General features: G+C 38.8%; 1 protein-coding gene across 10 annotated transcripts in view; it reads right to left on the bottom strand.

Annotated features, from left to right (window-relative positions):
• The window catches only part of LOC118403173 (V-type proton ATPase 116 kDa subunit a1-like), a 37,126-nt gene that overhangs the window by 3,690 nt on the left and 19,712 nt on the right, over positions 1-13,724 (bottom strand). For 8 of the 10 annotated variants that reach the window (XM_035801713.1, XM_035801716.1, XM_035801718.1 and 5 more), the window contains exons 7-18: positions 10,428-10,554; positions 9,568-9,650; positions 9,031-9,124; positions 8,295-8,507; positions 7,533-7,683; positions 6,996-7,135; positions 6,174-6,313; positions 5,321-5,417; positions 4,782-4,900; positions 3,973-4,102; positions 3,414-3,500; positions 1,083-1,196 (exon numbers count right to left, since the gene is read on the bottom strand). In XM_035801713.1, the coding sequence (XP_035657606.1) occupies positions 1,083-1,196; positions 3,414-3,500; positions 3,973-4,102; positions 4,782-4,900; positions 5,321-5,417; positions 6,174-6,313; positions 6,996-7,135; positions 7,533-7,683; positions 8,295-8,507; positions 9,031-9,124; positions 9,568-9,650; positions 10,428-10,554 (1,495 nt within the window). The remainder of the gene's footprint in view (positions 1-1,082; positions 1,197-3,413; positions 3,501-3,972; positions 4,103-4,781; positions 4,901-5,320; positions 5,418-6,173; positions 6,314-6,995; positions 7,136-7,532; positions 7,684-8,294; positions 8,508-9,030; positions 9,125-9,567; positions 9,651-10,427; positions 10,555-13,724) is intronic. The other 2 variants (XM_035801719.1, XM_035801723.1) reach the window with 1 other exon arrangement.

Below are 13,724 nucleotides of genomic sequence, written 5' to 3'. Positions count from 1 at the left end.
ATATTGACTGTGTCCCTGAGAAGTTGCAAAAACAGCCAAGAAATCTGTCAAGGTTCACATACAAAATCTCAAAAAAGCCTTTCAACTGTGGAAAAAAATGGTGGAATGAAAATAAAATTGTAAAAAGTGTTGAGGCTCTGCCTGAGGTGTTGTAAAAAGTCTTTTAATGTTCACATATGAAAAAATTCAAAGTCATCTTCAGGTACCAAAGCATAATAGCTTTAAACGAAACAAAATGCATTTTCGGTACCAGAAAGTTCAATAGTACTTGGCTATGTCTACCTTTTATAGCCAAGAATAAAGTGACCCCCTACTCTACAGTCTTTTCAAAAGAAGGATAAAAGAAAAAAAAAAAAACTTGCGGGTAAAAAACATGGGAACCTTGCAACAGCATGACAAGAGAAAGAGAGATGCACAGCAGAGAGCTCACACCTCAGTATAACACCTTACAGCCATGTATGAGAGATTACTCTTATGGGGCTTAGCTGTGAAAGATATGAAGGGGGAAAGTTTGACTTGGGAAGCCTTTTGCAAATCACACAAGGACAAACATTCACAATGTTATTGGAAAGGCACACACTTAATATTGGTTAGATGTAGTAATGATCATGTTACTTCATGAAAATACAATTTGAATCACGATAAAATTAATTGGAGAATTATGTGAGGTCGTGCAATTGTTACTGCTTGAAATCATAATCATAATATGATTTGAATAAGAATCACATGATTTGAAGACAAAACTTCTGCTTAAAACAAAACAAAGGAATCCAAGCTTCAATGGTGGTGCCATGCAGTCACAAACATAAATACCAAAATAAAATAAAAAGACTTTTCAAAGCTTTTGTATAGCTAGTAATAATGAAAACAATAGTACCCATATTTGACACACAAAAAAACTTAAAAAGAAACAACAACACTGCAGTTTTTGACACACAAAGACGTTAAAAAGAAATAAGCCTTTTAAACAGTAAAGGCAGAGGTACAACAACACTACAGTTATGTCAGTATTTCATTTCATAACATCAGCTTGAACACGATTCCATGGCACAGCAACATTAGAACCTGGGACCTCCGCTCACCCTTACAGTACGCTTGCCGCTCTTGTGGGCGCGCCACGCGAAGTACGGCTTGATGAACAGCATGCACGGGACACAGGCCACAGCTAACAGCACTAGGAAGATCTGGAACCCTTTCTGTGGAGGCAAAGTAGAAATTGTTAATCATACAATGTACATGTACATACTGATTGTATAATATATGCACATTCTGAAGATTCGTCCGTAAGTAATTTTTCATTTCTTATCCAGTTGTTGAGATTGAATTGTATTTGGATACTGAAAATTCATTAATTTTCATTGTGACTTGCATGTACAGTGAAACCTGCCTTAGGGGTCACCTGAGTATAGGGGCCACCTGGCCATTGCGGTCACTTTTTGTCGGTCCCTTGGATTTTTCCCATTGACGTAAGCATTAAGAAATAGTCTATAGCGGTCACCTGTCGAATGCGGTCGCGGCCAGCCGATTTTCAGTCCGGCCGCTATGCCAACACTGCCGATAGCGGTCACCGGCGCGACTGGCCGGCCGCGTTACGCCGCGCTAAACCCACGCGGGGTTCACTTTTTTTTCAATTTCTGCACTACATCAGCAAAATGTAGGCTCAACTTGGACGATTTACGAAGGAAACATTGAATAAAGAAACTTATGTGATTTTATGCGAAGTTTTTCCACCAAAGTGTTGTTGGAGTTTTTCTCGTCTCAGACTCTTTGCACTCTACCCTTCTCTACATCGTCATTTCTGTGCAGACTGAAAGAATATATGGACAGATTTTACAAGTAGACCGTCCGTTCATGTATCTGATGTTATAGGCTCTTGAAATCCAAGTGCGATGGTCTAATTTTCGTATTCCGCGGGCCAAAAATATCGGAATTGTATTTGCGTAAATTTTCCAAGATGGCGCCGCCTCAGAAAGTAAACAAGGTCAATAGGGGTCAGTGGACGACTCCATTTTTGCCAAGGTAAAATGTGGGAAAAACAATTCTGATTTATAGCACAAAATACGGTGATTATGGTATAAAAACGATAAGAATCAATTAAATCAACGTTATTTATGTAAGAACTAGACGAAGTTGTTTTTTTGTCAAAGAAATAAGCCTACGTAGAGAAAGTTTTATTTCGACGTAACCACCTTGGCATAATGGCGCATGCAGACAAGTCAAGCCAAGCCTTCCTGAACAAGTGAAAGTTTTTGTGGCGTTTTGATGTTTAGAAATGATTATGAACTTGTTATCAGCAGTGATTGAACGTCTAATTTTTGCCGTCAACTAGCGGAATTTACACGATTTGTCTATTCGATTGGCAAAGTTGCCGGAGACGCGCGCTGTGACCCAAGCTCAGAAAAGATCGATCGAGGAACAAAGGAAAATGGCGGCGCTGACTTCGTGTTCAGACAAGAGAACCAAGCAAATGTCTGTCAGTTTTGACTCAGAAATACGATGTCGAAGGCTTCGACTCCCGAGGGACACGCATTGACGTTGGTCATTCGGCGTTCCGAGAACGGCAATTCCCCCCGTCAACTAGCGGCTGATTTCGGAGCAGGTGTCGGTCGGACTCAGATTAGTGTTAATCATGTCTAAATTATTATAAGTACACTGTCTTCTAATGTCATGATTGACATACATTTTGACTATACAGAAATAAGGGAGCAGCTACAGTGCTGTAGCAGTAGTAGTAATACAAATCTATTTGATTAAACTGTTTGTTTTAAACTCATATTTAGTTTAAATGTATAACCTTAATAACATTGTCAATAAATAGTCAGTATCTCAACGGAAGCTGAATACCTTGTCACTTATTGCTTGTGGTGAAATGTACCTTTTTGGCTATACTGCCTATAGGGGCCACCTGCCCATAGGGGCCAAATTTGGTCAGTCCCTTGAGTGACCCCTATAGACAGGTTTCACTGTAGTTTGTACATTTGTGCCCCCTAGCAAACCAAAGAGGAACTGCATTTGGGGCAGGATGAGGTTTACAAAGATCTGTGACATCCAACAGTATTGGTTACAGGTTTTGCAAAGCAAAAATCTGCTCTGTTTTTTTACTCTGCCCAAGGCAATATTTTTTTCCTCATAGAAACAAGACAACGGGTTAACCTTTCACGTGCTGAAGAAGTAACCTTTTGGGGCCAACCCTGCTGCTTGGCCATTTGGATCCCTTTCCATCGCTTTGTGGGTTATAGTTTGATCCCATGGTTGGCTCAACTAGGACATGTTGTAAGGGATTGCATTCCTCTTTCGGAAAGGATGTAAAACAGCCTCATTATTTAGATTGGGTACCTAATGGCTGCAATGATAATACACCAAGGTGAATTTAGAGAGTTAAGCAGCAGGGAGAAGTATCAACAGATGGTTACCTGTCCACTGTACAAGTAGTCGTCCTGACTCTCAGGAAACTTGAACAGGAACATGTTGATCATGGTGATCAGGAGACTGGGAGCTTTCTGAAACAACAAAATTACACCAACAATCAGCATTGTGGATAAACATCGATGAAAAAAAGGTCTGAAGATACAAATGCAAGTGGTGGTGTGGCAAGAATACCTGTTTATAGCAACTGCTTTTGCTTAGTCCCTTCAGGCCTTTGACATTCATTTCTGCAAACAGGTGCACCCAACCTAAGAATTTAGGTGCACATAATTCTATAGCTAATTTCAAACTTTTAAGTATGTCAAGTTTATTCAAACAGAGTACATGTACAATAAAAGTTTTCATGCTTTTTCTGATACATAGATTCCAAGAATATTCTGAATACACGTGTAAAATAGTACCTTGAATACTCTACGACCTACAAAAATATTTAGGTGCACTGGTGCACCCACAGCCAAAAATTAGGTGCAAAGCTCCAATTTGACACCCAGTATTACGAGCCCTGGCTACAATGCTTTATGTATGGGAATAATGAGGCAGACTTACGTAAGAGATGCTGGCGTCGTAGGCGATCCATTTGTAGAAGATGATGGCGACCATGTAGCCGAAGATGCACAACAGGAACAGCAGCTGGGGGATGAACACGCTGACACTCGACACCGGGTCTTTGAAGAACCTAGGAAGGAAGAAAACTTGGATGAGTACACATCTACATATTACTATTTTGAAGAGAGCCACACCTTGAAGAACCCACATGTTAAAGAACCAACCACACTTTTAAATAAAAGCAGACACCCATCTTTTTAACATTGTACAAAAAAATTTTGTATACACATGTTTTAAGAAAAGGGAAGAGGCATGTAAACGTTACATATAGTGATAGCATAGCCCAAGATGTATTGTTTATTCAACTGTAATACTGCATGTAATAGTTCATAGTCTTTAGTATCCCATCATGGGATTTGCTGCATTTAGCCCACATGGGCAGGAACATGAAAATAAAGATCATCATATAATTACAAAAGGCACCTTACAACTGTTTCCTCACTCAAATGAGTAACTTTTGGTTTATGGATGGGATGTAGAGTTGGAGGTCCTGTGTTTGAAGAGATCCAAACCTAGAGCATGTTAAAGAACCCACCACACTTATCAATAAAAGCAGGCGCCCATCTTTTGTGTGATGGAATCAAATTACAGTCCCATCTCACACAGCTTGTGCCAATTGTATGTCAACACTAGTGTGAGACAGTTAAACAGTTATGCAAAACAACCAACCAATTGTCTTATCCCGTTGATAAGATGTGTAGTGCAACCGCTTGTAAAATGCAATATAAAGAAGACTTAAGTTGACTGACCGGTAGTTGCTGAGACTGAGGCAGATGCCGAAGCTCATCTGTAACACTCCCAAGATCACCGACATCTTCATCTTAAAGGAGTTCAGGAAGGTGATCTTGTTCTCAGCCATGTTCCAAATCTGGAGAAAGAAGAGAATCTCATCAGCATCCCAGTGCAAAATCAATTGAAGGAATATTGTAGTTTGTGAGCTGCAAAAATTGAGATTATCATAAATTCATTCAGTTTTCAGGGGGAATCAATTTTGATGTAAGGGGGAAAAGGAGGCATTTGCAGTGTTTTGTTCACAATGTAATACTGACAGAAAAGATGCACTGTTTGGTGTGCAATGATTTAGAGATAGAGAGGTAATCATGAAAAATGCAAATATTTAAAAAAACTGAAATATTAAAAAAAAACTGAAATATTTTAAAATATTTTCAGTATGCCCCAAATGGAAGACATGAATTTTACAGAAACTTTCACTGAAAATAAAAAATTACAAAGAAACATCAGTAGTTGACTAATGTCATACTAAATAGTTGACTAATGTCATACTTACCGGGTCTAACCCAAATGGATAAGGGCTTCTAGGCTTGTAGATTGACGTCACATTTGGGTCCAGCTCAATCATATCATATTTCTCGATGTCCTCATCACTGTAAACATCGCATAGAAGTAAAGGAATTTCAAAGTTACTTGAATGTACAGTGGCAAAAGCGGAGACAAGTACAGTGTAGCTGTAGGTCCCATTTATTCAAAGTGGTCTTGGAAAGGACAAAGAACATCAGTTTAAGAAGTTTATTTGCAAGTTGGTGCCTAGGGCTAATTGCAAGTACATGGTATAAACATAGGAGATATACAAGTGACAATGAATAGTTATAAACAATATTCTACTCTAATGCTAGTGGGCAGACTTGACAGTATCTCTGTATTTCTTTTTTAAAGGATTTGTACAATGACCACTTCTAGGCAATGAACTAAGTTTATGGCTGGTAGAAATCACTAAGTCTTGTAGGACATAGCAGTGAATACTGTTTTTGAAGGTTCAAAGATTGTTTTCAGGAGCATAACAGTTGTCGAGAGAGTTCCATGGTTTGGCAATCCGAGGAAAGAAGAAGAGGCTGTAGCTAAGGACTTTGAGAGTTGAGACTGGTAATTAATTGACCAGTATAACAATGTGTGCTAGAGAAAAAGCTAGAATTATGCTGAAAGGCTCTCAACAAGTAATCTCCAAGCAGATCCTACGGTGCTAAGATAGTATCAAAGCTGGCCAAGGAGTATATAGCCAGCCAAAGGGAGTCAAATGGGCACCAGTGGATTTGATACTATATTATGCCACCATGGATCTGCTTGGAGATTACTCAACAAGTAGTGTGAGATCATCAGAACAATGTAAATGAAGGAATCCAAACCTGATGTTTGCCATACTCCAGGATGATCCGAAGATGTTGAGGGACTTGGAGAAGAAGTCGTTGTAGATGAAGCCTGTGTAGATGGAGAAAGCCCCCATCAGGAGGATGATGTAACGTCCTCCAAAGAAGATAGCCCAGGTCTGGGGTGTAAAACAGGGAAAGAACATTAAACATGATATATGTACTGTGAAATAGTAAAAAATGACAACACATCACAGAACTGTCAAACAACAGGAACTTTTCTAACATTATGTTTAATATATTGCATTCAACTCTGTCGCCATCGGTTGCTGTGCTTGAAATAAAGAAAGAGCCATACTTCAGTTTGATTGAACAAAATCAATTTTTTTCTGATGATGAAAAAGTAAGGCTGTGGTACTGAAATGCCATCATTTTGGTGCCTTCTCTTAATTAGTACACAACACAGAACGCTGCTCAATTAATTGAAGGGAATTCTTCACTGGTGATGATGAAGGGACTGTCCTTGGTACTGAAATTCCATCATTTTGGTGATTTACCAACTGATGAAAATCTAGCAACCCTTTGCTTGCTAAGATTAGCTACGCAATGAGCTACTCTTTTCCCCCAAACCGCCAAAATTACTAAATGCAAATGAATTTAGACTTAACAGGGCTCAAATTCATTTTGGGGATTAAGCACACTGATGAACCTAACTTAAACTATTGGGGGCACCAGAAAATTTTAGGGTACACCACATAGATAAAATAAAGAAATATTTTATCATCTTTTCAAACCTTACATTGGGCGCACATCTCCAGTTTCACCCAGTATTTTGAGCCTTGTCTTCTCTACTCTACTTACCCCATCGTCCTTCCTCTGGTTCATGAGCTGTTTCTCCCTCCACACCATCCACAGGCCAAACAGCGCCATGATCAGACCGTGCCCCGCGTCTCCGAACATCACAGCGAACAGGAACGGGAACGTGATGATGGTAAAGGGGGCTGTGGGGAAAAAAAATGAGATCATCATTATCACACTGAGACGTAGGTGCAGCAGGCGACACTAGACTCTACTCTGCTTCACTTTTTATTTTCTTGGACAGGAAAGCCCCCTAATGTGTGGATGCCTGCCGGTATAGTTTCTAATCTGTCAAAAATCTGGTCTACTGACTTTTTTTCAGTTTCATTTTTGGGGACTGGTCCAAGAAGAAAAAACAGTTTTGTACCGGCAACACCCCTAAGTACAACAGAACGGTCTATTTCCACTTTCAGTACAATGTAAACAAGTCGGAATTGTCGTGAAGAAGGTGACAGGCGGTCAACTAAGCATCAGTGGAAATAAAGCAAAGGTTGTGAAAAAGAGTCTCTGTTATACAGTACAGACAAACATACAACATACCGGGGTTGACTTCGCAGTAGCTAGCCACTCCATAGGAGTCCACAATGGCCTGGAAGGCAGAGGTGAACTTGTTGGTCTTGTGGTAGGTAGGCGGGGCCTGCTTGGTCGTCATGCGGTTCAGGATAGATGGAACGCTGGAACCACTGTGCTCCTATAACAATGTGGAACAGATTTATAACTAGAAAGGCAACATTTTGCAAAGATACAGAATGTTTTTCCCTCTAGCCTTGTGTCAAGCTACTCCCATACAATACTATACCGCCCCAAATTACAAAACATGTTGTGTATGAGAGTGTAAAAAAGAAAGAAATAAGGCTATGAATTTGGGGTATCTGAGTAGCCTGATGTACATGTAATAGCCAGCCAGCTGGATCCGTCCTAATCAGCTAGCACTGACTGTACAAAACTAGCGACCTAACATAGCTACATTGTACTACTTCAAATCAGGGCAACCTAGCCTATAGCCAGGGGAAAATGAAACCCTTTACACTGATTACAATATCTTAAACTCAAGTTAGAGCACCCTGCACTAGGGAGGCACAGAAAAGGTATAAAAGGAGGAGTGGTCTGATCTCTGTCATTCTTAAGAAAGATTAATAAAGTCGAAACTGGTCGAATACCGTCTCTGAGCTGTCATTTTCCCAAAGCTACGAATGATGTACAAAACTGGTGTATTATGCCTAAAGGCAGTTTACCATTTATGCAAGACAAATGACAAGCTGTTTACCATTCACACAAGACAAACAAAAATGCAAGACCCACCGTTCCCCTGCGCAGAGCCAGCTGGATCCTCTCCAGATCAGCCACGGGGCACCAGCACTCTGCGATGAGACACTTCTGCGTGACGTCCAGGTTGAACAGGTTCAGGGTATGGTAGATGGCCTTGATCTTGCGAGCCTTGATGAACCACACGCGGATGTTCTTGGCGGCGGAGACCAGCACGCGATGACGGTGGTCCTGGGTCTGGTTCAGCACCTGTGGAGTGATAGAACAGATTGCACCAATGGACTTCTGTTGACCTTGTTGACTACTGTTGAAATGTTTGCAGTGCTTTTTATTTTTCAACTGTGAGCTTAGAAAACTGAAAAAATCCAACCAACTAATTCAAAAGATAAATAAATTAAAACATTACACTATATGAAAGTCTAAGTACTACATGTAGATACATACATACTATATACAATTACATATAAATTCTTGTTTTGCGATAGAAATGGCTTTCCTTTTCCTTAAATGTATAGTTCAAGTATGTCATAATCAACAACGATTTTGAGCAAAAATGAGAAGTGTTATTTTGAAGTTCAATTCTTAGAAAGATCTCCATCCAGGAATTCTGTTGAGATTCTCAAAAATTTGGATACTGATATTCCAAGTTCAGTTAAATCTGCAGCCTCATTTGAATTAATCAAAAATGTGAAAGAAAATTTCTCTAATGACAGTACCAAGTGGCCAAGATTTCTACCCTCTGACTTTTCCCAGTCTATACATTTGTACCTACCGTTTGTAGATCTTCAATACGGGTCATGACTCCGATGGCCATCTCCCTACGCTCTGCAGGTGTCTCCGGACAGGGGTACAGTGTAGCACGGAATCTATGGAGCAAAGAAGAGTTGTCATTACCACACATCTTTCTTCTCTTTGAGTAAAGACACTGTTTTTACACAACCGTTGTTTTATTTTGGTGACCGTCTGTCACCTTCATCAGGGCAATTCTGACTGGTTCACAATGTCCTACAGCAATAAGTATCGCTGCTAACAAACGCAAAGTATTTACATATAAACAGTCATAGTTTTCCACAATTATGATGTCTTTCTTCTCTTGTTGGGAAAACAGAAATTACTATAAATCAAAGAATCAAGGTGTTTGAAGAAATCCTTCCTTCTTAACTTTCAAGTAAGCTCAAACTCAGATTCCAGACCATACATTTAATAACTTTCTACCTAATCATCTATTCTCAATGCCAACACATCATATAGTACCTAACACTTCCTTCTTTTTCTATAACTAATTCCAGTAGCTAAGGAGAAAATGTACCCCTCGCAAATCTTCTTGACTCGCGACTTCAGCTGATCTCCTTGGAAGAAGATGATGAAGACACACTTGTGCACCTGGTCGCCCTAGAGATGTAAAAATTTGTTCAGAATATCAGTATTTCAATAATCAAGAACATTTGAATTCTTTTCATCTTATTCTCATCAACAATTGCCTACAAAGTATGCCTAAGAGTCAATGAGAAAGTATGTCTTATTACAACAACAGAACAACTGTCAGTCCTTTTCTTAAACACATGTAGAAAACTATATGTTAAAAGTTGAAAAAAAAGCTAAAAAAGTAACAACTTCATTCACAGTATTTTCAAGCACCACTTTCGATGACTAAACTTAAATTGGAAATATAATCATATTATTGAAATTGAAGCCTGTACAATAATTTCATCTTTTTTAAGTGCTAAACTTTCATCAGTAATACTAGTACAGAACCAAAATTATTTAGGCAAAGCACCTAAATGCTTGCATTTCAGTACCAAGGACATTTACTTCATTCTTCAACGTACTGTATTAAGGTTCTGTGTTGTGAAGTGTCATTATACTTATCTTTAACTTTCCATAAGTTCAAATAAGATTAACACAATACATGTCAATGATCAACCTTTTCCTTATTTCCATTAAATACATTGTAAGTTCTGGTTAATTCCTGACAAAACTCCAAGTACGAAAGTCTTTCAAAAGTAACATGGAAGTGTCTAGGAATTTGGGAGATTATTTATTTATTTGTTTATTGGTTTGGCTGTTCAAAACACACAGCCAGGGCTGCCCAACTAGCCTATGGCTATTACAAAGGGCTAGCCCTGATTTGGGAGATAAAAATGAAAGTAGAGAAAGAATGAATCGTACCGTGACAGGATCTTCCAGAGGGGTCTCGATTTCAGTCTGGCGCAGAAACACGTTTCCCCGACAAGCTCGCCACAGCATGCGCTCGAACGTCGGCAAGCGCTCACGGTTGATCACGCCGGCTACAAATCTGTACATCATGATAAAACATAGCAGAAAATTGGCAACAGGAAGTTACAGTCTTCAGAGGCCCTATTGGGTTATCTATCTGATGAGGCCAGGCCAATTTAATTTGTTGGTTCCAGGATTTAGAAAAACAAAATGAAAATGAAGTCTTTGGACCACCCTTGTGGCTTGGTTTTATAACATTTATAGTCATATTCATGTTTCCTCTCTTATCTCATGCTTTTATTATGGGTTATCTATCTGATAAGGCCACACCATTTAATTTGTTGGTTCTAGGATTTAGAAAAAACATTTCAACGAAATGAAATTGAAGCCTGAGGACCAAGTTTTCCCTTTCTTACCTCCTGATTTTCTCGTGTCTGTTTGCTATATTTTCACTCTAAAATGCCAGTGAATAGGGGTGGTGGGCACGGGTACAGATTCCTTTATAGTGAAATGAACCATTCTTTTTAGTATCGCCCATTCACAAGCAATTAGGTACAAGTTCCGTTCACCTGGACCATACATGGACCTGAATTTTCTGTACCAGTAACCACCCCTATCCAAGAACCATTGAAATAAACTGGCGTGGCACAGTCAAGTTGGGATGAAGTGAAAGGGGAAGTCTTTCACATAGTCTTTTTAATCTTACCATAAGGTCATACAAGTTAGGATAAGAAACAAAATAGGTAAGCTTTATAAAATACAAACAATGTAGGATCATTGGCGCTCATTGAATTAGGACAATGTTATTGTTTAATCAGCCTATCAATAGAAAAAGGTCTTGCAACAGAGGCCATGCTACACATATGATGATGGTATTTGAGTGCATGGACACTGTAATTTATTCTTCAGCCTGCTTAAGCAGCAAGAAAAAGGTTTAAAACAGTCAGTTTAAGCAGGCTGCATTTAAGGTGGTTTAAAACAAAATTGCATGAGCTTTTTCTTTAATATGTCACAACCTCTTAGGCACCTGGTAGAATTACGTCAGTTGATGTTATCTACATTATCTACAATGGGAAGAGGAGACTGCAACAAATAATCTGTTCAACCAAAAAGACATCTGATTATGATTCCAGGAACTGTGACGTTAGCGTCAGCGGGGCGGCAATGATCTTATCATATCAAATCACCTCTAATGGAATTATACATAAACATGTGATCGCATTATCTGTACTTCCAAGGGGAGGATCACCAACGGTCATGGGAATTTGAATAAGAGGAATGTCAGGTCTGGTTGTCAAGTCAGCTATATATAATATTGTGCTATTTAAGTTAAAAAAATTCATATATATGTCATTTATATAATAATATCAATATAATAGAATTAGAGTAATATGATTTTCATTTGTGAAGTAGTTTCCATTATTCGATATATATATAAGAAAGGGAATTCTTTGGTACATAATATGTTGCATGATATACATGTATGGTATGCCCACTAAATGCATTTAATGCTCAAAATATTGGAGCTGTGCAGGTATTTCTGATTTCTACCTGGACAAGTCAATGTACGGGGTACATTTGATAAGATAAAGTACTTTTTTTTGTGTGCTATGAAATGCTGAATAAAGAATTGAAATGGTTTTTAACAGCTTCCAATTCGTAAAATGTAATCTTCTAGCAGAGAAGACCAAGTAACATTTGTCTGGCACAGGTAAGGCCTAGGAAAAAAAATGTTGTGTTTCCTGTTTCCCTACAAAAACCTGCCGACCCTAGACTTTTTTTTGGGTGGGCAGTGGAGTCACAAAGCTTCCAGTTAGAATTTTTATTCAGCCTGCTTCCTATTGAAGTAAAAACAGTCTGCTTGTCCTATCTAATGAAGGATTAATGTATCTATTGTGCACAAAATCAAAGTTTGACATTGAAAGACAAGTGTCCTCATGCATTTCAGTTTCCTTTGTTCAACTGTATTGTAATATGTATCACTAGATTTTTGGCTAGCCTAAAAAAAATTACAAAAAAAAAAAGGTATCCCCTACCTACCGACCCTAATTTTTTCAGGACTGAAACAGGAAACACAACATTTTTTTTCCTAGGCCTAACATTTACCTACACCAGTGTACATGTAGGTGTGCAGCAAAAAAGTAAATAGAGCCCTTACTTGAATGTTCTACAATTCAACAAGATAAGCCTTCAAAAGAAAGATATAACTTCAATGCAACATAATTGCCAAACAGGGGGCATTCCCACATTGCCACTATACTATACCTATATACATGTAGCTGATTTAACTGCCCTTCGGCATGACACAACAGCTTCAGTATCTGTATCTCTATAGCCGGTATAACCGCCCTTTGGCATAACACACCAGCTTCTGTATCTGTATCTATATAGCCGGTATAACCGCCCTTTGGCGTAACACACCAGCTTCTGTATCTGTATCTATATAGCCGGTATAACCGCCCTTTGGCATAACACACCAGCTTCTGTATCTGTATCTATATAGCAGGTATAACCGCCCTTTGGCATAACACACCAGCTTCTGTATCTGTATCTATATAGCAGGTATAACCGCCCTTTGGCATAACACACCAGCTTCTGTATCTGTATCTATATAGCCGGTATAACCGCCCTTTGGCATAACACACCAGCTTCTGTATCTGTATCTATATAGCAGGTATAACCGCCCTTTGGGATAACACACCAGCTTGCAGCACTTACTTTTTTCCAAACCCAAAGTTTTATGTCCCATTGTACAATGTTGAGTTCGAATTCCAATTACTGTAAATATTCCCAAATGCAGCTTACCTTTCACAGTTGATTACCAAGAACACTGTACAGAATGGAGTTTATCACCGTGTAACATTAAGGTTAGTACTTGGGGATGGTTAATGTGTCTGACTTGTCAGATGTCATTTTGTGTCATTTGTCTGGAGCAAATTAACATAGTATAAATTTTCTGCACTATGTCAGCATCTCATACTGTTAAATCTAACAGCAATCATTTTTCAATTTGAAAAAAAAAACATTGTACCAAAATGTTGATTTCAGCGTGAAGCCACAATTTGATATCGGGAAAATAATTTTCCTGAAACGTCCACAAACAAAAACTGACATTTTTGTAGGGAATACAGCCAGTGTCCTGTTAATCATGCCTGAATCAAACTAAAAGTTATTGGCAGGTGTTCACAGGTTAATGGATTTTCAGATGAAAAATATACCTATTTTCAGTCCATCTTAAAATTCAGAGAC

Source organism: Branchiostoma floridae, chromosome 16 (assembly GCF_000003815.2).
Source record: "Branchiostoma floridae strain S238N-H82 chromosome 16, Bfl_VNyyK, whole genome shotgun sequence".
Taxonomy (NCBI): Eukaryota; Metazoa; Chordata; class Leptocardii; order Amphioxiformes; family Branchiostomatidae; genus Branchiostoma; species Branchiostoma floridae.
This window is presented reverse-complemented; position numbering and strand designations above follow the sequence as displayed.